At 40.1% G+C, this 26562-nt stretch overlaps 1 protein-coding gene across 2 annotated transcripts in view; it reads left to right on the top strand.

The window, feature by feature from the left end:
- The window catches only part of GALNT7 (polypeptide N-acetylgalactosaminyltransferase 7), a 71659-nt gene that overhangs the window by 42837 nt on the left and 2260 nt on the right, over positions 1 to 26562 (top strand). Inside the window, exons 3-11 of one of the 2 annotated variants that reach the window (XM_059470771.1) lie at positions 2811 to 2977; positions 9827 to 9957; positions 10191 to 10270; positions 12467 to 12649; positions 15914 to 16031; positions 17953 to 18075; positions 20109 to 20327; positions 22462 to 22560; positions 23834 to 23962. In XM_059470771.1, the coding sequence (XP_059326754.1) occupies positions 2811 to 2977; positions 9827 to 9957; positions 10191 to 10270; positions 12467 to 12649; positions 15914 to 16031; positions 17953 to 18075; positions 20109 to 20327; positions 22462 to 22560; positions 23834 to 23962 (1249 nt within the window). Of the gene's footprint in view, positions 1 to 2810; positions 2978 to 9826; positions 9958 to 10190; positions 10271 to 12466; positions 12650 to 12786; positions 12970 to 15913; positions 16032 to 17952; positions 18076 to 20108; positions 20328 to 22461; positions 22561 to 23833; positions 23963 to 26562 lie in introns of both variants that reach the window. The other variant, XM_059470769.1, reaches the window with a different exon arrangement.

Here is a 26562-nt window from a genome sequence, read left to right on the forward strand (position 1 = left end):
AGCTCTTTACAGGGCTCAGGAAAGGTGATGTGAAGTGTCTAGAGGCAAGCCTGGCTTAAGGATGCTGCCTTGTCATTCCTGCATATCTGCTGCAATGTGCCATCCTCTCAGCTCCATCAATAAGAATTCAAAATACCTTTTTTAAGTGATTTTGTTCACTAATTTGGTTTACAGTGTATTGCTACAGCTGGCCTGCAGGCTACATCTGAAAGGGCATTGTGCTGGTATGTGGGCAGGGGATGAAGCACCCACGGGATGAAGCTAGAGGTTGAAACATTTAAATCCTCTTTGTCACAGACCCTTCTGTACTTTGAATCTACTTGTGCCAGTTTTCAATAGCTTGAAGCTTTTGCATAAACATTCATATCTACTTTACTCTCTCTTTTAAAAATGAAGAGGTTCCTGGAAATTCAGGCATATTGTTTTCCTTTTTTGGTGCCTAAAATCTGCAGGGAAACCCGTACTGTAAAATCCAGCTTCAAACAGAAGGAAAGTGCATTTACGGTTTCTTGGTATGTGGTGTGCCAGCCACTGGATGTCAGTGCTGCTCCACTGAGGAAAGGCTCCACTGAGCAAAGCTTTGCCTGCTTCCTTCCCTGCAGATCTGAAGGAAATTAGGGCATTGGCTTTTGTCACTCAAATACCTCAGCAGCATTCACATTTCTTGAAAAAAACAGCCGCAGAGATTAAAACATTTATTAATTGCACATATCTAAAACAACCACTTTATTTCAAACCTCTAATTCTCAATTCCTGATGAGGAAGAAGATTGTGCACAGGAATTACTGCAGTCTGTCACAGTTTATGGGCTTGATGAGTTGGTCTGTGGACTGTCTAATAAGTGAAATAAAGTGTCTGGAAAAAGCTGGAAGCGTGATCTTACTAGAGATATAAATGTAGTGCTTCACTGCTTGTAAAGGGCACATTTAGCAACACTCAATTTGAGGAGATTTAAGTTGGCTATGTAGCAAAAAGCCTGTCTAGACCTTTGGGTTTATGTTTCAAGAATATATTAAATTTTTGTGGAAGTGGAAGAAATAAGCAACCAAAAGATTTGAGTTCTTTTTCAAGGTTTTCTTTGTTTTCGTCCTTGAAGGCAGAATGAAACATTGTAGCTGTCCCTCTCTTTTTATTCAGAAATAAGCAAAAATGTTTCCTAGCTAAACTGCAGCAGGTGCAGGTCTGGAGCACAGGGCAAGCTGCATCAGCTCCTGCCTTCTCCTTTGAGACAAAAGTGCAATTCTGCTACCTTCTGCATGGAGCTCCTGAATGGCATTCAGCTGGTATGCTGGGTTTTTTGAAAGTGTAACACCCTGTTTATACCTTTTAACGTTACCATATCACCAAAATTAATACTGAGAATATTCGTGTGAAGCAACACTGTTCTGTTATAAATCTGTTATGAAACATATTAAATCTTCCTTTTACACAGCCTGCTTAACACACCTAGGGAGGGTATCCATTTTATCTCTGCAGCTGCTAAGTAAGTTGTTGACAGCTTAAATGCTGGTGCTACAAATGTTAGTACTGCCACCTGTAATCAGCTGCAGTCTTTGAGAAGGATCTGTAGAAGGAAGGCATCCATGGCCCGAACCTTTTAAACAGCCAGTCTAGCACTTTTTTATTGGTAACTATGATTAGCTGCAGCTACTTCAGGCATAAAAACTATTGGGCTGAGGGATTTTAGTCAGCAGTTTGTACTTTTAGAGATTGTGCTGTTTCAGAGGTTGTTTACAGCACACCTAAGAAGTGAAATGCCTTATTAGATAAAATTTTGTTATAGTCTGGTTTGATTCTGTAATTTTCTTCTCCCACAGAAACAAAATTAATAGTATATTTCCACCAATGTCTTTTATTTTCTGTGAGGTGATAAATGCATATTGATTCATTGAGAAGTGACATGCATCCTTCACTAGAGAAACTCTTTAGATACCTGTGGATCTGTTATGTGAGTTCTTTCCATGTTTAACTGAATGTAGTTTCAGAAACTCCAGTGATCTCTGATGATTAATTCTTTTCAAAAGCAGCAATGTTTCTGTGCACTTAAGCTTTTTACTGTGTAAAGAGAACTACAACTAGGGAGGCGTGTGCATCTGTAAGTTTAGGAGCTTGATTTTGTAACTAATAATTTCTTAATACTTGACAGCTGTCCTTGAAAATCAGGATCTCTCTAGTTGAGACTTCATTTGCTGAAAGATAAAAAAAGGAAGGATTTTTCCCATTGAAATCAAAAGTGCCATGTCTCTATGTTTGGTGATAGGAACTATACTATTATAGTTGGAAAAGGGGCTAGTGATCAGGTAGGGAAACTTCCAGTTAAGGAAATACTTGGACTGGTTGTAGGGAGTGAATAGTCTCACTTAGGGGTGCAACTGGGGAAATTAAATCCATTGTTGATAAATGTGATTTAGAAGTATTGGAAAGTGTGGAAGGTATTGGAAGTACTCACATTGCTTGTTCCTAAATCATCTCTGACCCTTCAGGAAAAAAGACCTGAGTTTTCTGCACTAGTTTTGTTTGGGTTTTTTTAATCTCTCTCTTTTCTTACATTTTTTCCCCATGTGTTATATCTTTCAAGGAAGGAGCCCACTGAAAATGGACCAGTCTGCTTTTATTTGTATTTGACAGTCTGCTTTTTAATTTTATTTGTTTCTGTATCTGTGATGCACTTAAGCTGTATTACCTTTTGTATCCTGTCTCTCTTAATTCTGAAGGATAGCTGTCAGTGAAGATTTCATTTGCACATGGATGCTGTTAAGCAGTTCTGTAAATGCCAGTGTGAAAACTAATAAAACCAACTCTTTTTGCAGATGCAAATACTGGCACTATGATGACAACCTGCTCACCTCCAGCGTTGTCATCGTCTTCCACAACGAAGGGTGGTCCACGCTCATGAGGACAGTGCACAGTGTCATCAAGAGAACACCAAGAAAATACTTGGCAGAAATTGTTTTGATTGATGATTTTAGCAACAAAGGTACGTTTGAAATATTAACACACTCCTTGTAGAAAAGGAATTTTTTTTATTTTCCTGAAATAGTTTTCTTTTGATTTATTGCCTGCCATGGTTTGAGTTGACTAATGGGAGAAAAGATTGCTTCTTCACAGTCCTTTGAGTTCTCTACCACAGTTTTGGGTGCTCTGCAGAAGAAAGCTGGGATAGCTAGTGTCTCTCTTAGCTCTTGTGAAAACAAGAAGTTTGAAGAGTATCAAAGGGGTTAAGCCTGTTAGGAGTAACAGGCTTCCTTTATTGCATAAGGTAATACAGATGTCTCTTTTTTTAACTATGATAAAAACCTACCTAGGCTATCAAATTATCCAGATTAATTTTCAATATATTCTTCATTTCTAACATCCCTTTTTAATTAAACATCAGATTAAACTGCTTATTGTTTCTTATTGAGGGAAGAAAGCTTTTAAGAATTTGAATATGTTTTAATTTCTGCCTTTCTTTGAGTCCTGCCAACAGAAGTCCAGAGATTTTCTTCTTCCTTTGTAATTTACATTCTGATCTTGGTTTATTGTCAGGATGCATGTACTTGTACTTGTATTATAAATGTAAGCATATACTGTTGTGCTTGTTTTTTTTCTTTCATGGTGGTATTGTCAGCATTAATGCAATACAAGGCTCAATACAGAGAGGAAATGAAAGTGATCTCCTAGAGAGAGAAGTTGATTGAGATAGGGGAAAACAGGCTGTTTTTCAACTTTAAACAAATTTCAAAATAGTGCATCAAAGCTGCTCTTTCTGAGCAGCTGAGATTTTGTTGCAGCACGGTTCTTGAAGAGATATTGACAGAGAAAAAGAGGAGACACAAAAATATGATTTTGACTGTGTGGGATAACAGTCTCTTCCAGACAATGTTGGTGATGGCTGTGAGCAAAGGCAAGTATGGTCACAGGATACCCTCATCTTTGTTTTCACATGGATTGTGTGGTGGCAGAACAAACAGATGACTGTTCTGAAACTCTCCTTTTTATTAAATGATCTGGACTTCTTCCAGTTCCAGAGCTGTTTTCTATGGGTGTATTCACTACAAATTTTAAAAATTATCTCATCACATAGCTGAGGTAGCCTTTTTTGAGTATAAGCCACTATTAAAAATAGTTATTGTGTGTTATTTTATGCATCATTCCTATAGATAGGTAGATATCATTTTGTTTGCTTTCACAGGAGGGGGCAAGTTACCTGTATTATAAACTTGACTACATTTGGCTTAGTCAAGTAAAGACACTGAGTGCTAAATTATAGTTTTCTGTATCCTTTAACAGCTGTTGAGAATTTGGCTTAGATATACACACATGCTATAAACCAAAAATATCTTCTCTCCTAAGGGATATAATTTTAATAACTCAGTCAGCAGACATATGCTGTGTTTTAGCTTTTCAGCTGGGATCATAGCTTTCCTTCAGAGCTGTTCAAGGACTGACTTAGCTGTATAAAGTAACTGTGACACTGCTTGTGTCTAGAATACTTACCAGATTTTTTACTAATGATAGGTCTCAATATTTGGGTTTCACATGACTTGTAGCTGACTCTGTGCTGTGTATATGTTGTTCATGGACTGAGTTTGTCTGGCATAGAGCTTGTACTATTTTCCCAATATATGACATTTGTTAAACAAAAGCAGTATTTTTAAAGATTTTTTTTCCTAGTACAGAACTTTTTTGCTTTCTGCTCATAAATGAATGGTTAGCAGACACAGCTAGCCTGCACCTAAGATCAGCAGACCCTTGACTCTACATTTCTCACACTTCAATTTCCCAGATAACTTTCTTAAATCAGAAAATTCAATAAAGAAAGCTAAGAAAGCTCAAGGTGCAGTTTTCTCAGGTATGGGTGGCTGGTAAGACAAGCATGGACTGGAATTACTCTGAACACCTCACTGCGATTGCACTAGTTCACCATAATAATTCTTCAAAATGCTTTAGGCTATTACTTGGTAAATATAATTAACTTAATTTCATTAGTTCAGTTTACGTTCTAGATGAAAAATGGCCAAGAGAGCAGAATCTTGCTCTACTTCTTTCTCCTTAGAGAGAAGGATGAACTAGTATGGGCTGCAACGCGTGCCAAGCTGCCTGAAGAGTTCTCCAGTCGTTAGGAGAGCTGCAAAATACAAACACTCAATCACAGCAGAGCTTCTGGTAGCTTTTTGCTTTTTCAGCCAGAAGAAAAGTCATGCTGACAGCACAGAGACTGGGTTTTCTTCTTCCCCACCTGCTTTCGGGCTGCACTTCATGTCAGCCTTTCCACCCAGCAGACCACCTTTTGCTCTTGGAGCCACACGTGCTGGGCTGGCTGGATGTTTGCTCATGTCAGAGTGGCTATCCTTATTTCTTAGCTACCGCCCTCTCAAGTGACATGAAGTTAAAATGGAGCACAGCAGTTGCAAACACTTCTAAAGGCTGGCTCCTAAAAACCCCTGCCTGTCCTTCCTTATGAGAAATCCTGTTTCATCAGAAGGGAGTTACAGCTGCATAGAAGCTTATATATGTTGTGTCTTACAGGGAGGAACAGTTGCAATGCTTGGAAAATGTCCTTTCCATTATAATTCTTAGTATAAAGTCGGCTGGGAGCAGTACTTTAGCTGAATGACACTCTTTCCTTTATCTCTCCTGCAAACAGCGGGGTTGGACTGTGGAGAACTGTGCAGAGATATGTGCTGATTTCCACTCTGGTGTTTTTTTCTATGTCAGAGCACAAAGAGAGCAGTAACAAGAAGATTGCCAAGCTAATTGATTGATTCTATCTCCATTTTCTATGGAGACCTCTGTATTAATTCATGTTAGAGTCCAAGAAATGTTGCAGCAATTTCTACCACAGTGTCAATGAGGCCAGGCTGTTTCACAGGGGAGGTTTTTTCCCCCAATTTTTCTTCTATTCTCAATAGAAGCAGTTTATTCTTCTGTGAATGCCATCTGTGTGAAGGAAACAGCTGTTCTGGAAAGGCAGTGAGAATTCATAAAACTGTATTTTCTAAAGCTTCCTACAATTACAGTTGTGTGTATCGGTCTCCAGCACTTGTTATGTATTTGGGCCCAGCTTGCTTGTTTTCTGAAGCACAGAGCCAGTATCTCAGCTGGAACTGCTTTTGTAGCCCATGCACCTGTAAAGGGTGGCTGTCAGGTAAAAAATACCAGTGCTCCTAGTAGCATTTAAAGGCTTTGTCTAGCTTTTGTGTTTCCTTATATGTTCTTTATTGTTCCCTGTGTTTCCAACTGGTGCAGCATCCCACGAGATAACCAAAGGGGAAGTAATGAGCACGGGCAGGCAGCAGCATTGTTGTTAAGCTGTGTAGTGGTGCTTGCCCTGGGGAAGGTGAAGCAGCAATCAGTGCTTGTGTTGGAGCTGAGAGCCCACCTTAGCAGCATTACAGCCCAGGGTTCTCACAGGCAGCAGGCAGCTGCTCTAGGGAGCACCTCTGATACCATTATTCTGGTTCTCAGACTGCTGTCCATGAGTTGAGGGGGAAAAAAAACTGCTTTCCTCCTCCTGCTGCTCCCCCTTTGTAATCTGCAGTGCCTAAGATCCTTTGGAGAAACCATGTGTTTTTAAAAGACGCTGATTCATGCTTTAATCATGCACTTAGACATGAGAGAGGAACTCAAACAGGGGAAGGCCAGATTGCTGATTATAATATTTTGAAAGGTAAAATATACATTTTTGAAAAAAAAACCAGATTGCTGTAAGGCTGTTGACAGATGTCATAAATACACATTCTAGGTGAACAGAATTTAATGCTGACCAAACAATATTTTTGACTGTAAAAGTATCCGGATTTTTTACACTACTGTCATGCAGGCTTTGTAGTATGGGAAGGAGGAAAAATTCAGCTTTCCTGTGGGAAACAGCACTTGCTGCTAACCCTGGCATGGTTTCAGATAATGGACTGCAAAGTCCTGAGACTTGTACTGTAGAAAATCTTTACACAATCAATATGACAGGTTTTTACAGCTCCCTGTGAGCCTTACATAGTTGAACATTTGATAAGTAAAACATTTGGCTTCATAGGCAGGAGAGCTGGAAATAACTTCAGGTTTTAAATCTTTAAAACATTCCCGACAGTCCTTCTGTAACACATACTTGGAATTTGCAGCATAAATAATGGTGTGGTATAAAGATTCTCTTAGTACCACTTCAGCATGACCTCAAAACTCTGTTGATTTTATCCTATAAAAATTTATATCACAGCTATCAAATAATATATTCTCTATTTATTACATGGCATGTTCTTCTATACAGCATATGTGATAAAATTGTTCTTTCTCTGGTTTGACATTTGTGTAACCTTGAAGTTTTTCTAATGCACAATGATTTACAAAAGAAATTTTAAATGTGTGTGGGAAAGGAGAATACATTAAACTTGGTTGAGAAAACTTTTTCTTTTATAAAGATGGAGAGGAAGGATAATAAGAGTATCAAAAGATAGTGATTTCTTTGTTCTTTGGTAGAATTGCTGAATTTTCAATATTGGAAACTTCATTTCCAAGAAACACCATTTCCTTTTCAACTACATGTAGCTTTTTTTCAAAGTATTTTTTTAATACTGCTGACAAGAATACAAAACCTACTGAAGCATAAGTTGTGGAAGTCTCTAGACTTCATCATTTTCATTCAGGTTGCAGGAAGTGTTTCTGCTGAAGTAACCTGTTGGCATGTTGCTGCTGAAAGGGACATCCTCCTCTGCATGTCCCCCCCATCCTGTTGGATCAGCACTATGCCTTAGGATTTTAGCCTTTATATTTCTCAAATCCTGTACTGCATTAGTGCATAACTCTAAACTCCATATGAAGTGTAAGTTAATTGTCTTCACTTTTGGTCAGACAAAACAATCCCTCTGGGCCTGAGATTCAAGGGTGCCTTACAGCCTCAGTAAGTATAAACCAAAAGTATAAACCAAAGTGAACTGGGGAGGAGCAAACTGGGGGAATATGACTTCATCACTTGAAGCTGTAATTGGAGCATTAACCCCTGATCTTTAAATGGACCAAATTTATATCTGTCTGAAAAACTCATGACCATCATCCACCTCGGGTGTCGCCTCTCTTGGAGGCTTGGGCTGCCCAAGGTGTCTCTGTAGAAGGCCTTTCGTAAATGCCAACTTTGTTCTCTAAGTCTTGCCTAGCCTCTGTTCCAGGCAGCCACTCCCAGGCCCCAAGCACAGGGATAGTGGCAATAGTGGCAATCAGCCCCTCGGAGCTGGTGCACAGCAAACCAGTGCATGGGTGCCTCAGCTGTAGATTTGGTGGCTTGTTTTGGTTCCCTACTGAGAGAAACTGAAGCTGTAGGCAATTCTTTTGAGCCTTTGTGTGGGATCTCAGCACCTCAGGATGGAGGTGCAGAGAGGCCGAGACCACCCTTGGGGGGCTCGGGAATCCTGGAATGTTGCCAGAAGTGTCTGGTGGCTGGACTTTGATCCTACACAGGAGACGACGCCTGTATGAGGATGGGAGGAATTCACTGGGTGAATGGTGAAGGGATAAGTTAGTTAAAGTGCAAAACACAGGGTTTAGGATTTTGGTACAGGGGAGTCTAAAGAAGTAAGATGGAGGAATTGGGGCGTGTCCTGTCCTTCTTCTTCTTCTTCTTGGCCTCCATCTTCTGTGGTGGTGGTGGCACTTTGGGATTGGTCATTACTAAAAGTGCACCGGTTAATAAGGGTAGAAGGTATTGGGGAGAAATGATAAATATTGTACACGTAACTTCGGGTATAAAGATAAGTGACCGCCCGGGGGCTTGCGGAGTGTGCCCATGGCTGACTTGCTGTGCAGACCTCTGTCGGGCTGAAAGAAAATCTTTTAGATAAACAATTAATAAACACCGAGACCGAGACAAGATCAGAAGTCTCTCCTCGTCCTTTGAAGCGTCGGCTCTCCAAGGCCATCCCTGGGCCTTTCCAGGCCACCTAAACAGCTCACAGAAAACCTTACACCTTTGAGTACAAAAATAGATTTTTAACAAACACCAGCAGCTAAATCAGCACAGCCACAAACAGCAGGCACCTGATTACCAGCCTTTCTGCCTTCATTAGCTTTCTCAGCAGAATCATCTGGGCAAAAATGCTAAGCAACATTAGGATCCTTTTCTCAAACAGTGTGGCAGGAATGTGGTTTCCAGAGAGGTTTGGCCCAGACAAATACAAATCTGCAAATACAAATCTGAAACCCTTTAAGCATAGCTCATCTTGATTCTTGTGTGGTTACTCATCCTTTTACTGATGGAAGTCCCTTTGGCTAAAGGTTTGTTGTCTCCTCAGTATGATGCACTTCTGGCCCTCCAATTATTCTCATTAATCTCATTAGAAGATCATCCTAAAACCTCCACAAGAAGGAACAGATCTAGATGAAGGAGGGCAATAATTTGAACATGTTGAGACTCTGCCTCAGGTTTCCAGATTATTAATAGACTGACAGAAACTTTGTGAGGGTGAAAGTGAGTGAAGGGAAATGTTTGCCTGAAAAGTGGTGCCTTCAGCTGTACGTGTGACATCATCTGATGAGGAAAGATGTGTGCTGAAGTGTGGACACTTCTCTGGCTGCTTGGAGTACAGATGAAAAGCTGAAAGCCACTCTGTGATATGTAGAAGTGACCGTGTACCCAGCTCCCTGTGGGGTGGCCAACCCCTTCAGCTGCTGTTTCTTCAGATGTGCCAGACACAAACCTGTGCCATGAGGTCAGTGGTCTTGATCTCCTCAGTTTTAGTGTTTGTGAGTAGGTGATTAAAGGTTCTTGTAAATGTCTGTAGATATTTTTGGCTTATATTAAGAGAACAACACTCTTTATTATTAAACCTCCCCAATTTTTTTCTTTGTTATCTGGTAGCACACTTACAAGAGAGGCTGGATGACTACATAAAGCAGTGGAATGGCCTTGTAAAGGTATTTAGAAATGAGAGGAGGGAAGGTTTGATCCAAGCTAGAAGCATTGGAGCCCAGAAGGCTAAACTTGGACAGGTAGGAGCCAATTCACTCACAAGTCTGTCTTTTTGCTTTTTTGGGGAGAAAGGTTGTGGTGGCTTCAACAGACATGTGGAAATTATTGATATTGTTTTAAGAAGAGATTCATTTCCCTCATCTAATCTTAATTTTCTTGTTTATCATATGAATGTATCTCAATGTAAGGAAGCTTCATTAAGTAACAATGTTGTATACAGAAATATAAGTTACTTTTTTTTTTCCTTTTGTAGGTTTTGGTTTACCTTGATGCCCATTGTGAGGTGGGAATTAATTGGTATGCACCACTTATAGCTCCTATATCTAAGGACAGGTAATGTTCTCCTGTTACTTCCAGTGTCTGGCCTTTTAGAAAGTAAAAGTCACAGTAACAATCCTCACTTTTCAAACTACAGTCGATATGTTTTATATCTATATCAAAAGACATCAATATTTTCCATGGGATGATTATATTATCTCCCAGCATAAAAGATACATAATGAGGAAGGAATATAGTCAGAGCAATTAATCTCCAGGCAGTTTAATTTAATAGGCATACTGAATATTTTGTCTAGTGCAGATTATATGTAATCCTTGTCTTTTACAATGATCTGAGACACTGATATTGAAATGTTCTAGCTGAATAAGGAGCATGATTGCACAAAATAACAAAAAAGTATGGCTTCTGGTACAGAAAAAGTAGCAATAAATGTTTTGATTTAATAGGAGTTTAAAGCCCCCATGATCTCAAGAGTTTATAACTTTCTCATCTTTGGTCTTGATGTATGATCTTATTTGTTTCCTCTGAAGTGCTTTGGAGCATTGTCTGCAGCAGAGGGAGGCCAGGCTGGAGCTGTCTGTGCCCCTGACCCTGGCACTTGCTGGGAGCCTGTCAGGGGTGCCAGAGGAGAGACATCCCCAGGGCTTTCCTTCCTTCCTTCCTTCCTTCCTTCCTTCCTTCCTTCCTTCCTTCCTTCCTTCCTTCCTTCCTTCCTTCCTTCCTTCCTTCCTTCCTTCCTTCCGACACTTCCTTCCGACACTTCCTTCCGACACTTCCTTCCGACACTTCCTTCCGACACTTCCTTCCGACACTTCCTTCCGACACTTCCTTCCGACACTTCCTTCCGACACTTCCTTCCGACACTTCCTTCCGACACTTCCTTCCGACACTTCCTTCCTTCCGACACTTCCTTCCTTCCTTCCTTCCTTCCTTCCTTCCTTCCTTCCTTCCTTCCTTCCTTCCTTCCTTCCTTCCTTCCTTCCTTCCTTCCTTCCTTCCTTCCGACACTTCCTTCCGACACTTCCTTCCGACACTTCCTTCCGACACTTCCTTCCTTCCTTCCGTTGTTGCTGTGTGCCACTGCACTCTTGGCTTGTGTGGTCAGTGCTATGTGTGTTTAGGAAACCACGTACAGCATTAAACTCTTTAATCCCATAAAATTGCTTCTTAATCCTAAAAACTATTTGTTAACCTGCTGTGCTACCAGAATTGTCGTGAAGAATTTGGGTTTGTGTGTTTTAAGGCCTGTAACTAAACCCAGACAGGACACTAGGGAGAAGATGGAAACGCTTGTGTGCTCCCACTGAGTGTGTATTGCTGTTTCACACAACAAAGACTGGTGAGAAGGGGGGGTTTAGAGGCATCCTCCAGCACTGCCCACAGAGGGGAAGGCTGCAGGATGGTGACCAGAGGTGCTGAGACACACAGTGCCAGCAGACAGTGCTTGGCAGCCTCCTTCCATGCCCTGGTACCCAGGGTGCTGCCTGCTGCTGCTTCTGCCTCAAAGAACAGCAAGGTGTTAACATGTCTCTTCCCCCCTGCCTTTCCTATCTCTTGGAGCTTCTTTTAAAAAGGTGGAAGTGCTCCAGCCTGGGTCACTGGGAAACTCATTTGAAATATGTGGGAGGAAAAACAAGATAATGTCTTTTCCTTGGTGGATATTGTGTGTGATAGATCACAATGAGGAGGGTATTGCAAATCAAACAGGAAGAATTGTCTTGAAAACTGCTTCTAGAGGAGCACTAGTAATGTTTTTTTATCCTTAGAACTTGGTGGGTTTTCAGGGCATTTGAATAGGACAGTATAATGAAAATCTGTGTTAACACTAGTAAAAGCTAAGTGTTTATCTTACTTGCTGACAGCTAAGATCTGATATGCATAGAAATTACAGGAAATAACAATACTGTGAAAACCCTGGCCCCATGAGGTCTCCTCCATTGCCTCCAGCAGTGCTTTATTAGAAGACTGGTATCAAGAAGTCCACGTAAAGGAAAATGTACTGATAAACCAATTGATATATTAGCACCTCAGACCTAACTTTTCTGTTTTCAGAACATCTTTAAAGAATGTAAAGAAAAGACCATTTCTTTTTTCTTCTAATGAGGCTTAATTTTTTTTATAGTATGTTTACAAGTGAATTTTTATATGCAGTGTTCTATAAACTTAATTAAAGGTATGAATTTCAGATTAGACAGATTACTCTTCTTAAATTGTATTTTGCTCTTTCTTTCCCTTCTATAAATGTTTCAGAACTACATGTACTGTACCTCTAATAGATTACATAGATGGGAATGATTATTCCATTGAGCCACAACAAGGTGGGGATGAAGATGGTTTTGCCAGAGGGGCCTGGGACTGGAGTTTGCTATGGAAACGAATTCCGTTAAGCCACAAGGAAAAGTCCAAACGAAAGCATAAAACTGAGCCTTATCGGTAAAGAGAGCTGTTTACCTACTGTGAATCCTAAGGAATGATTGTCTAAACCCTGTCCTTTTTCCCTCCCCCTGTCTCCCCACGAACCTCGGCGGGCGCTCGCGTGCCCTGCCCGTACCCGCGCCGGCCGCCCGCAGAACCACATGCACGGTGCCGCTCATAGATGTCATAGATGGCAACTCTTTTAAGATTGTGCCTCAAGGGGGTGGTGACGAAGATGGGTTTGCTAGAGGAGCGTGGGATTGGAGTATGCTATGGAAGAGGGTTCCCTTGACCAGGAGAGAGAAGGAAAGCAGAAAGACAAAAACTGAACCGTATCGGTAATCACTAAATCACTTACCCGTTTCTTTTTTTTTCTGAAGTCAATATTGATCCACTAAAACTTGCATGTACTTCTAGCCTGAGCACTTTCACGTTTCTAACCACACTAGCTGCTTTGTTTAGTCAGACCTGTTTGCCACAACTGACTATTCACTCTAAATATATTTGCTACCCTGTGTTGCCTCTCTGTTCCTGCTCTTGTGTGGTTAATAGGGTGCATATTAGAATTTCTGGGTTCTCTTTGGCAAAATATTGTGTAATTGTATATTTCCCTTTGTTGCCAGGGAAAACTTTAATAAGCTGTGATATTTTTTTCAAGCACTGTTGGAAACAGCAGTGCTTGTTTAACAATTTGGCTTGAAATAACGAGCATGCTGGAAGTATTTCTGATAGATGGTAATGCATAAAATCTGTAGCCTGCTGTCATGGCCTGATGCATGCATACAGCTGGAGGATTATGCATGTGTATCAAAAAAAAATCCCTTTTGTCATATATCTGCCACTTGCTTCACAATGGATCACATCTGACAAAGAAGCACACTGTTTAAGAATCTTGGCTAGATGTTTCCTAAGAATTTTAATTTAATACACATAACATTAAAAAAAAAAAAAAAGAAAGATAAAAACAACACCTTTTATTGTGAGAAAACTCCAATAATTTTCATGGAATTCCTGCCTTTTTATTATGCTTTGTAGTGGGGTATGTTTTCTTCCCAGAAAACAAAAACTGCCTAGAAACCCTAGCTTAGAAACTATGGTTTCTGGATGGGTTTGCAATACTGGGAGACTGTGGTTCTGCTGGTTTTTTATTACTTTCCCCTTCACACTTAACTAATCGTGTTACTACATTTGAAAGCAATCTTCACATCTTCAGAATCTAATATCTTCTCTTGCTTCTATATATGATTTAAACATTGTAAGAGCTGATGTTGGTAGTTCCCTATCCCCACCCATGATTGTTCTTTGCTAAAATGGCAACACATGCAAGCAAAGTTATGAAGCTTTGATCTGTTTTGTGTACAGTTTAAATAATACCATTTTCTGATGAGGCTGTCCACATTGGAACTGTAATATTCACTTAGAGGGGGATAAACTATTTCAAACATCGCTGTAGTGTTCTGTGTTTGCCATCCAAACAGGTCTTAAAATCGTTTAAACTGTTCCCAGAAACACAGAACACATGTTCTCAGAATGTTTTAAAAGACGACTTTATTTTTAATAATACCTTCAGATTTACAGTGCTTCCTTTAAAAAGAGACATGCCCTGCATCTGTTTGTCTCTAGGCTGTGTGCCTTTTCTTGCAGCAATACCAAGGCAAGTAAGACCAAGTAAAAGTCTTGCTGAAACCATAGCCAAGATTGCTTAGCTTAAAAAGAGAACAAAAAGATCCTCAACTGCTTAAAGCAGCGAGGCAACGTTTTTGCAACGTGAGAATTGCCCCAGGGCTGAATCCTTCTTTCAGTAACAGTGCTTGCCTCTTTGTATCCTATGAAGTACACTGCTGAGCTTACCTGGCTTTTACTGTGTTCTTTAACACACTTGGCAGCATCTTGGAGGCCAAGCCTGAAACTGCAGTGTCTGAGGCTTCTCCACTTGCCAAGTCTTTATGGTGCTGAGGAAAACCCAAAGTGCAGGAAAGCTGTGGTGCTGTGCTGTGCAAAGTGCTTTCCCCTGCTGCGTCTTCTGGCTTCTTAACCCCAGGATGCAAAAACAGTGTTGGGGGAAAATACTGTAGGCAGCAAGTAGAAAGGGACATGTTGCAGTACTTTGGCATGTGATCACCTAATTTACACAGCAACTAAACTAATAATTAATTATGCTGAGAGTCAGCACACACACCCAAGCAAAGCAAAACAAGGAATGAATTCGCTGCTTCCCATGGGCAGGCAGGTGCTCAGCCATCTCCAGGAGAGCAGGGCCCCATCACATGCAATGGGGAACTTGGGAAGACAAACACCATCACTCCAAACATTCCTCCTTCTTCCTCCAATTTTCATATGTTGAGCACAATGCCACATGGTCTGGAATATCCCTGTGCTCAGTTTGGGTCACCTGTCCTGGCTGTGTCCCCTCCCCACCATGGCAGCTCAAAAAGCAGAAAAGGCCTTGGCTCTGTGCAACCCTGCTCAGCAATAACAAAAACATCTCCCCATTATCAGCCCTGTGTTCAGCACAAACCCAAAACACAGCCCATGCCAGCCACTGGGAAAAGAATTAACTCTACCCTAGCCAAAACCAGCACAAGCTGTAATCCAGACCACAGCATCTTTTTGACACATTAAAACTTGCTAATTGAATCATGGCATATGGGAAGGGATTTACAAAGCCATTAAAAGGAAAAGGGTAACAGCAAAAAGACTAAACCAAAGTGGAAACCTTGTACTGCTTTATCTAGACACTCTTCAAAATTTTACCGAGTATAGTGTCAAGTGCCTCCTAATAGGACAAAAGGAGCTAGAAGATCAGAAAGCTGGAAAAGCTCTGTTACTTGTTTAATAGACGGTGTGTTTCAATGTGGCAGTCCTTCAGAACATAAACTTGTTTGCAGTTTCATATTATCTCAAAAACTATAAAAAAATTTAAGAGAGAAACATCTCATCACACTGATTCTCATCTTGTTTTTTATTTTAATAGAAAGGTGTTGACTGCCTGAATGGAAAATTCAGACCAAGATTTTCTATCATCAAATTCATTAATTAAATAAATTACTTGTAGAAGAAAACCCGCAACATAATAAGAAACTGTGACCTCCCTAAAAATTATATAGATGTCACTTCAGAAAATTGCTGCAAGCTGATGACAAAGCTTTATGACTTTTCAGTGTATTGCCATTTACCTGATCTTTACTACATGTTAGCTGAATTGCTTTCCTCCCTAAAGCTTTCTCTGAGTGCTATTGTATCCTTTTGGCAGAAGGAGTTACACTGTCTTCCTCTCCGCAGGTCTCCTGCCATGGCTGGTGGATTGTTTGCCATCGAACGAGATTTCTTCTTTGAGCTGGGTCTCTATGATCCAGGGCTTCAAATCTGGGGTGGTGAAAATTTTGAAATTTCTTACAAGGTAACACCAATATTTGAGAACTAATTCAATTAAATAGATTTTCTTTTCTGTAAATACTTCTGTTTGGAGTTTAGACAGACCTACCTCTTCCTCATGAAGCCCAGGTTTTGATGTGAGGGGATGTGACAGAGATGTGTCTCCTCAGTGTTTCCTTGTGGACTTTGGGACAGAAGTGTTCAGAGAGGTGGCTTTGTGCTGAAACTCAAATGATGCATAATCTAGATTTTGTAAACAGTTTGGGATTGCACCCCTAACTGCACAAATGTCCAATATAAAACCAGACTGGAAATTTTATGAATGTTCTCATAGTGAGTATAGAAAAAAAATTCCAATGAAAGCAATATCAGAGAACAAGTAGTCCTCATAGTCCTCAGCTTATGCATGTGCATTGGAGAGTATATAATGGTGCAACAAAAAGTAATCGGCTTCCTCCCTGCCATTTTTGTGAGTGAAAAATTATTTTATATGCTTTTCAGCATTTCAAGAACTTCTTCGAGAGAAGTCTTCATAATTGAAATGCTAACTGCATCATTCACAATCACAGGGAGGATTTTACTTTCACTCCCAGGCATGTGCATGCTCTTCAGTTTGCAGGGAACACAAGATGATCGTCATTAGCTTCTTGTAGCTTCAGTATTTGTGATGACACAAGTGCAGGCAGCAGGAATCAGGCGCAATTAATAGACCAGAGTGAAGATGTCTTATAGCAGCAATCTGTGAAATCATAGCTGAATTTTACAAAAAGTACATTCAGAGCTCCCCTAGTTACTCTTGCTCTGAGTTCTTTACTCTTAATAACAGTGGAAAGCTCTTTGTGAGTTAGAGGAAAGCCCTGAGTGCACTTGCTCAGCTGTAAATCCATATGCAAAGGGTATTTATTGAGGGTTATGCACACAGGGTCTTTATCCATATAATTCTCCATCTTGCTTAGATCAAAATCATGGTTGAAATTACTTACAGTAGTTCTGTGATTGAAATGCTCATTATGTAGACACCTCCAAAGTGGTTTCATGTAGATCACAACCAATCTTCAGAAGAACTAAACATTTATCACTCCTAGATTGCAAATAAAATTAATATCCTTGCATACCTGAGGAGATTTTTTGATGAAACTTAGGAAAATTAATATCATGATGCAATGAAGACAATAAGATATTCTGCCCATCTTTCCTAATACTGGTAAATCATATTTTTAATCTGGAATTTAGACTAATTTGAAACATTCACAAGGTTAGCTTGAATCAGAATTTGGTGCTACAATTAAACTTCTCCAAACTAGGAGCAACTAAATTCTGATTTTAGTATATTTTCTTTTCCCCATTAAGGGATTATCCAAAGATATGTGGGAGTGAGGGAATTTCAGAATGGTTTCAGAATTTTTTTATTTTCAAATAGTTCAAATATTTTTTTTATTTTTAGCTACTATAGTCAAATATCTGTTTCTGCTTGGAGCAATGAGTTACCTAACACATCCTTATCTCCTACTAATATTTATTAAGAAAAACTTAAATGTGAATGGGCATCTAACCAAAACCCATCTTAATGATGGCATGTGAATTACTTCAATAAAATAAAAATATCAATAATTCTGTCGTAATAAAAATTACCCAGTTCCTGATTTTGGGCACTCATTCATTACCGTTGTTCTGAAATAGTGATGGAAGGAGATGCCCAACTTTTTAAAAAGCTTTTTTAAAAATTGCTTTAGTTGAGTAACTCTGGCTGAGTTGAAAGTGTACTCAGTATACCTCTCATTTCAAAGACCTGTTTTCTTTATGCTTACATCTGGAGTAAAAAGTATGTAAACATATGATAGTATAGTAAGAAACGTAGCTGATGTTTCTTCCATAATTTATTGTCTGTTTGTCTGTCTTAAATTCCTGTGTATATATATTGATAATACCTTTGTTTTACCTTGCAGATCTGGCAGTGTGGGGGAAAGCTGCTCTTTGTCCCCTGCTCTCGTGTTGGACACATCTACCGTCTGCAGGGCTGGCAAGGAAATCCACCCCCTGTCTACGTTGGCTCTTCTCCTACACTAAAGGTACAGTTCTGAAGCAACCTGGAGGGTGGTTTTTGATTTCAGATAAGAACAGTTTTAGATAAATGCGTTTAAATTACCAGTAACAGCTTAGAGAGCTCTTCATCCAAAGTGATTTAGTATCTTAGACTCGGATGGTCATCCCCACAGGAGAGAAATCTGTGTTAATCCCACTGTTACTAAGAGTAGAGAATCCTAGAACCCACTTTCTTGCTCTAAAGCTTTGCCCTGCTATCTCTGAGGTACAAAAGCACTTCCTATTACTTAATGTCGTCACCTCCAGCCTTTGCTGCACTGTGCCCAAGTATGTATGAACAACTCTACACATTCCTGGAGATATCATGGGCTTGAAATCCTCTTTTATCTTGATAAAGATGGATATGATACTAGGCCAAGTTAGTGAATTCCGGAATCTAGCATCTCTCAGACTTTTGTGTCTGCACTTTTTAATTAAGAAGCAGCAAATGACACCTGGGAAGATGGTATGCTCTGCCCTACATCATGAGGCTTTGCAGCTCCACAGGTACGCTGCAGATTGTAGAAGTGTTATTCAAGCCCTGAAATTAAAATTAGACATCAATTCCAGAAAGCAAATGAGCCAGCTCTATATCTGAAGAGAGAATCTGAATCAAGAAAAACTGTTTATATCAGTTTCCATCTACCAGCAGGAAGAAAGGCAACCCTCCTGTTAAGTTTTTCTATTGCCCAGTTTAGGCTTTCTCTTGGGCTCTGTTCTGCCATCAGTAAATCCCACTCCCAAAGACCCAGCTCTTTGTGATTAATTCCAATCCCAGAACAATCTTCCTAGACAATGAATACCTGTAGGGTTATAGAGTATGGCTTGAGCCAACCTAACAGTTAGTTCCAAAGGCAATGTCCCAGCCTAGCTGAATGGTAACAACTATCCTGGCATCCACAGCCCCCAAAAACGCGGGACGTTTTGGGAGGCTGTGGGGGTGTGTATGCCAGGATAGTTGTTACCATTAATGTGAGTTGATGAACATTTTGGTGAAACAAGGACTGGGACCAGTACAAGGGAGCCCAGGGGGACACATCCGGGGTTAGAGACAGAGGAATGGGCAACAGGATATCAAATGATAGGTCTATTGCTCAGTGCAGGCAAGATGCTAGTTTGCCTTGTCTGAAGCAATAAAAATCATTTCAGTGTTCTTAAAAGATGATCAAAAATATTTGTTGAATATCTTAACGCCTTACATGAGTCTGCTGGCCTGCTTACTGAATGTAAAAAGCACTGCTGAGTGTTCTTAAATATGAAGTTCCGTCTCTGTACAAGGCAGGATGTAGAAATAGCTTTTCCCCCTCTCCAGGCACCCTCCTGTCCTCATAGTAAATGTCCTTTTTTTATAGCTTTGTTCGGTTTATGCCAGATGTGGGTTAAAGTCTCAATAATTTGTGCCTTCAGTCAAATCTTTTAAGACTCTGTTAACATAGGTAATTGACACTAGAAGAATTTAACAAAGTGAGGCATCTAGAATGTGTGCAGATCATATAGAGATAGGAGTCATCAAAGAGAATAAGATGTGAGGAAGAGGCTTGTTATCAAGTAAGCTATCCAATTTTCCCCCTTCTCCAAGTAGCTGACCCATTTAAGACTGAATTTTTTCCCTGTTAGTGGACCAATGCATATCATTCTCTTCATTAAAAATTGTAGAAGGTGAATAGAAACCACGAATTGCAGTTCTGACAGAGGCAAATAAATGCAATGTTTTATTGCACCCATAACTGAAAAGTCTTTATTTTCAAATAAACAATCTCTAATCTTAGAAAAAGACTTTGCATTCTCATTAAGCAGCCCAATTTAATTTGCTGGCTTCAGTCCTAAACTATCCCTTGAAAATAATATTAATGTGTCTTGTTTAGTGTGCTGATAGTGACAGATTATTAGTGCTATATAATAATACTATGCTGTCACTTTCTAAGAGGATAAATCCTTAAATGTCTGTTATTAACAAGGAGTTGCTTCTGGCCTGTTTGTGTGTGCTTTGAGGTCACAGCAGTGTCTTTATTCCTCACAGAACTATGTCAGGGTTGTAGAGGTGTGGTGGGATGAATACAAGGATTACTTCTATGCCAGCCGGCCGGAGACAAAGGCGCTGCCCTACGGAGATATATCTGAGCTGAAGAAATTCCGTGAAGATCACAACTGCAAGAGTTTTAAGTGGTTTATGGAAGAAATAGCATATGATATAACTTCATATTACCCCTTACCACCCAAAAACGTGGACTGGGGAGAGGTAGGTACACCTATGTATTTTAGGAGCTTTTTGTAAAAAACTGTGAATTCAACAGGAAGCAGTTGTGACTTGCCATGTGAACAGGCTATTTGATTACTTCTGCACTAAGCTATATGATACTAACCAGAGAGCTATAAAGATGTAACCCAGGAAAAAAATTATATCTACTTTTGCAGGTGTGATTTTTTAATTAGTTCCACAGATCCTTGAAGGATCATTTATGTCTAGCCCTGTCCAAAGCACTTTTTTCTATAATTAGAATTTAAGCTTTTTCAAAAGGAAAACATTTGAGTCCTGCATATAGGAGTATTGGTGAAGATTAATAGGTGAAAATATCTTTTGTGTGAAAGCCTAGAGAACAGATCATTAAATCCAGGTGGAGTTTATTCTGCCTGTGTTTGCTAGACTGGCATGTACTCACGCATTTACAGCCTCAGCTAGTTCCTTACCTGCATGTAATGATTTTATATGATTCTGTCACCATCGTTTCCAACATCGGTGTGTACAATTCTAACTTCACTAAATTAAGAATGTGGTTGCAAATGCAGCACTTTCAAGTGGTTGGCAGAGAAAGTTGGCATATTACAGGTGAGTGCAGGACCCCTCACTGAACTCTGCCTGTCTCATTCTGGCATTTAGCCCACACCTTGGCAAGCACATACTGCAGGTCTCCTGCCTGCTTTCAAATTTTTCCCCCTCTGCAATTGATTATTTTTTTGCCCTGTCTCTCCTATTTATTTCACTTTTGAAGACTGTTGAGGGAAATTAAGAAAATCTTCTTGCTAGCTGAGGAGAACTCCTGTGTCCCCCCAAATTTAGCAACCTTCTTCCCCAAGATATGATGAAGATGATACATGGGTTTGCAGCTTCAAAAGCACATTAGGAAATACAGATCTCTGCTGTCTCCTATCACCAAGCATCACCTCTAATTTCTTAATGCTAGAATTAGTGATACAGAGCATGTGTGTGGTGAATGGAGGTACAAATAATCTTTTGTCTGACAGACCAGATTAACAATGCCACCTTGATTTCTTACCTAAAAGCTAGCACAAAGCATCAGCTACTATATGAGCCTTAGACCTCCTCAGGTACCTACATAAAGGGTTTGGGAGGTACACTAAATATTGCTGTTCACCAAGGTGAAAGCATCAGAAAAGTGTAAAATAATACTGGTGACCTTGCAGGAAATCATCCCTGATAAAAGCAAGTGGGTCTGGTGAAGCAACAGGAAAATTCTGAGTTCAGAGACTTCTCTGAAGTTTTCTTCAACTCTTCTTCACAGGCTGCTAGTTATCCTCCATCTGAGAAGTCCTGTCCCTCCTCCCCCAATTTGTAACACCACACTGATTGCATTTCCACACTCTGGGGTAGGAAAGTATGGGTTCATCTTCCCTAGCACTCCCTGGAAGAGTCTAAGCTTAGTCCTTCAGACTTTTTATACCATTACAAAGAGGAAAGAGGCTCTGGCAATGAAAATAGGTCTGGAAAAAACGTTATTTGTGTCATAAAGTCTTTGTAAGGCTGCTTGTTGGCCCTTCTGAGAAGGGAGTGAGACAATCAGCAGTTGAGACGTGCTTTATGACAGGACTTCTGTTCTTTATCCCTGTGCCTGTCCCTCATCAATTTTATTTCTTTTTTTTCCTGTGTAATTGCTGCTGCAGAAGGTCCATCTGAGCAGCTGGGTCAGTGGGCTGTGTCTGGCTGTGGGTAATTGCTGCTGTGCATAACTCCTCTGCATCCTGTTTCTCTTCATCCACAAGTGAGAGCGACTTACCTGAGCTCCTGAGCTTATTTATGAAGACCTGGGAGATGGAACTTGCTCTGATAGGAGAGTGCATAAATTAAAATACTCGGCAGTCCTATATTTAGGTGTTACTAACTTGGAATTGAGCTTTGCAACTCTGGCTTTATCAGCATACTCTGGGTCATGGAATAGCCTGCAAATTAGCACGGGCAGGTTGAAGCTCCATCTCCCAGAACAGTTAACATCAGTACTTAAATTTCATACACAGGTTTGTCTAATCTCTCTGTCAGATACCTGTTTCTGGTTTGAGAGCTAAGTGAGAATTTTCTGAACTCCTTAGTATTTATTTTTCCCTTGAGACTAACTCTGAGTGCAAAACCTCTTTTCCAGATTAGAGGCTTTGAAACCTCTTACTGCATCGACAGCATGGGGCACACCAATGGTGGCTTTGTTGAGCTTGGGCCGTGCCACAGAATGGGAGGAAATCAGGTAAGGAGCTTGGAGGCAAGTCTGAAGGAGAAGCGCGTGCTGTGGATTGATAACAGGCAGGTTTTCTGTTAAGCCTGCACATCGTCACCTAGGTGCCAGCTACAAAGGTGGGAATTAGGGCTTTCTGTAAGCATACTGGCATTGCTAAAGTCCAGCAGTCTGAAAATACCATTTCAAACATAAATGGTATGAAATTGAAGGCAAATTCATAATCCATTCTTCAGGGAAAGTGGTACATGAAAAAGCACCAGTATCACTGCTTCAGCTCTTAGCATTGCTCCTGATTCACCACTTACCTTTACTTAATAATTAATCCTTCAGGAAAAAAACCTTTACTGCACCTCAAGTATGTAAAGAAGTTGTTTTGGTCCAAGCTAAAACACTTTTGTGCAGTAATTCATCTTCCACCACATTAGAGAAGAAAATGAGCAGAAATTTATCTCTGCTTCATTTACAAATTAATTGACAGAACATAATTACTATTAGATGATAGCAATCAAAGCTTTTATTGTGTTTGACCTGTATCTTCACAAACCTGCCCACACTACCACACAGATATGCTGTTCTGTCTTTATGTTTTCTTTTCTGATTGGAAATTTTTTCAGAATTAAAGTCCTTATTTAAGCCCATGTAAACTTAAACCAGGCAATTTTTTGTGGCAATCATAAAATTGCATTTAGGATGATTTTTTTAGAAATCCTATATGGTTTAGCTCTTAGTAGCCCCTGGAAATGTCTGTTTTATTCTGATATTTAATGAAAAGGTTCCCTAAACTACATTTTCTTCATATGCTACCCAAAAACCCTGTAGCAATTATTCTGTAAGAAGTAGCTAGGATAATCTCTTTGTATCTGGATGAATTAGATTGATTTCCTCCATGGGTAAAATGCCAAAATTTTAGTGTCTTCACATGAAGTTACTGTCCAGGATCAAGGACTTGCTACCAGGCTTTTATAAAGATAATGGGTTGTTTGGCCATCAAATCATACAAAGGTCTGTAATTAAACACTTTTAGAAGTCTCCTTAATATGAGTCCCTTTCAATTTTTGTCTTTCTATTTAAGTTCTTGGCCTTTTAAGTCCTACAGGAAAGTTAACCATGACATTTAGTATTATGATAGTAAAAGTGTGTTATGCAAAATAAAGAACCCTCCTGAAAGACAGGTGTAATAAAACCAGAAAATGTTTTGAATGTTGTAATTTCATTGTATTTGCAGTGTTTATAGAATGCTCATTGAGTCAACTGTTGTGAAAATGGCTTTTTCTTTTGTTAGCTTTTCCGAATCAATGAAGCCAATCAGCTCATGCAGTACGATCAGTGCTTAACTAAAGGACCAGATGGATCCAAAATTATGATTACACACTGTAATCAGAATGAATTCAAGGAGTGGCAATTCTTCAAGGTATGCAACAGATATATGGAAGAAAATACACTTTTAGATTTCCTTTCAGTGGGTTTTTTTTAGCTTTAAAATTTGTTTTATGTGTATCTGAAATTAAAGATCTGTGACAGGGTTAACTGAATTGAGTAAATTTTTAATGGCACATTCACAGAAATACACGCATGCTAGAGAAACTTCCTCTAGTGAAAGATCCTTTTATTTAGTGAATCTAGTTGCTGTCTTCTGTAGCAAAATCTTTAAGGAAAACTCCATGAGGCTGCATTTGTTGCCACAGAGATATTAGGAGTTAGCACGTCTCAGAGGAAGCAAAGAGCGTGTCTGCTCCTAGTGACAGGCTTTATAAAGGCTTTTAGTGCCATCAGCCTCTCTGCTTGTATCCTCTGTTTCAAGAAAGTCTCTGCTGGAGTGCATTTAGAAGCTAGGGCCAGTATTAGGTCTCATTTGGACAGTCTAAATGAAGTGTTTCTCTGTTTAAAGACAAGATATTTTTAAGCCTGCATAGAAGCAGGTAAATGTAAGATTACTCTGCCTTTTCATGTTGTCTTTGTCTTCTTCAGTATTTCACTTCCTGTTCGTTAGGCATCCTCTAGTAACAATAACATGCTCTGTTCTTAATCCTGGGTGTGGTACTGGTATAATGCTGTTGCAAAATCTATAAATTTTTAATAAGGACTTGGAATGTTGGCTGATGTACATGTGAGGGCTGCTACAGTCTATTTAGTCATTACATCTGTAAGTTCTTTATTCAGGTAAATTTTGTTAGTGTTGCTTTAAAAAATGCCTACGTTTCTATTTCTGTTTGTGTCTTAAGAAAATGAGACTGAATTATCCTTGGATATAGCCACATATAGCTTGGTTCTACATCTACAAAACTATTCCATGTAAAATTTTCTTCAGCTTATATAGCTAGCATATTGCATATTTATTAATTCATAACCTGGTTATCTGGATTCTTTATTGTTTGTCTGAAAGATGCACAGTTGAGTGCAGTGAAATCTATTTGTTATCCTTTAAGCTACTCCACATTTTCTGGTGTTTGCATAGAGCTAGGAAATATCAGGTACCATAATGCCATTTCCATCCAGCTCAGCTTCCTTGTGCTGAATAGGCAGACAAATTTCTTTAAACCTGGAATGTAAAAATCAGTAAGCAGTGGCAGGTAAGGGCCAACCTCAGCTTTAATATTTCAGGAGAATAATATGTAGCAGTTTTTAACTCTCCAGCCATTCTAGTTTGTCCCAGCATGTTACTTGGCTTCTCTCTAAGAATTTCATTTATGCAGGATCCATTTCCTCTGCACTAGCACTGGTTGTGTAATTGTTTGCTTATTACCACAAGTTATAAGGAAGCTCACTAAGCACAGTCTGGGCTGTAGAGCAAAACACCGGCTTCTAGAAGGAAAAAAAAGGGAGGGTGAGAATGAAAGGACCACCAAGGGTGTGTAACCAAATACCAGGAACTGGGCACACTGCTGTGCAGTGCAGAGGGTACAACTGCTTCTTCTAACGCTGAAGGTGTGAGGAATGAGACACTTGTGGACTGCTGAAAAATGTTGTGGCCTTTTGTAAATTAAGGCTGCAAGGAGATTTTATCTGGTTGGTCTGTTGGCTGTCTCTGAAACAAGCAGTGTGCCAGTTTGCTGAGTGTAACACGTGCTGCTTGAGCACTGAGCACTAGCGGGGATCGAGAACAGGGCTGCTGGTGGTCTGCCTGTTGCTTTTGTTTAGACACCCATTTTTCTCTCCAGCTAGATGACCCCTGTATCTGGTCACACAGCAGGAGCCAGGTATTGATCTGTGGCTGTGCACACATGTGTGGGGTGATGGAGGGGGTCCCCATGCCAGGGGTGTGTGTGTGTGTGCACAGGGCAGGGCTGCAGAGCCCCCGCAGTGCCATGGGCTTGCTGCTGCTCCCTTTCCTCCCCACTGGATGCAGCCAGTCAGAGCCAGGGCTGCCTCTGGCACAGGGGGTCAGCAAGCAGGAGAGGAGCCACAGACCAAAGGCAGGAGACTGGAGCATGGCAGCATGGTGGGTGTGGAAGGAGACAGATGTGCCAGAGTCAGCCTGAACGTGCCTGGTGCAATAGGTTTGTGCTTCCTTGGGCAGCCTCCTGCTGCTCTGGAAGCCAGACTTAACTCTCATACTCTTTACTCTTCCTTCTGCCAGCCAAACAGGGAGCCAAGTTAGTACTTTTTTTACCCCTGAGGTGTTAATGTTGGTGTTGTACATTTGTTTTCTTGAGGGCTGACTGGAGGAGGAGCTGCCCAGTGAAGTCCTCATAGAGCTGTCCTCAAGAGTTAATCTTCTGGTTTGGTTACAGGATGGATGAAAAGGCTTAGAAGCATTTTAGATAGAGTTTTGCTCATTTTGTTAGTAGTTTGTTGCCTAAGAGAAACAGGAGGTCTCTCAAGATGACCTACAGGAAGCAAAGATTTAATATGAAGTCTGCAAAGTGCTATGTTTAACAAATAGTAAAATGAGTGTAGAACTGATCTGTTTTGGGATGCTGAAACCTGGTTTTGTAAATCACTATATTGCAGATGTAAAGAAATGTTAAAAAAAATCCAGAACAAATGAAAATAAACCCAACACATTTTCCT

The sequence above is a fragment of the Ammospiza nelsoni genome, chromosome 4, assembly GCF_027579445.1.
Source record: "Ammospiza nelsoni isolate bAmmNel1 chromosome 4, bAmmNel1.pri, whole genome shotgun sequence".
Classification (NCBI taxonomy): domain Eukaryota; kingdom Metazoa; phylum Chordata; class Aves; order Passeriformes; family Passerellidae; genus Ammospiza; species Ammospiza nelsoni.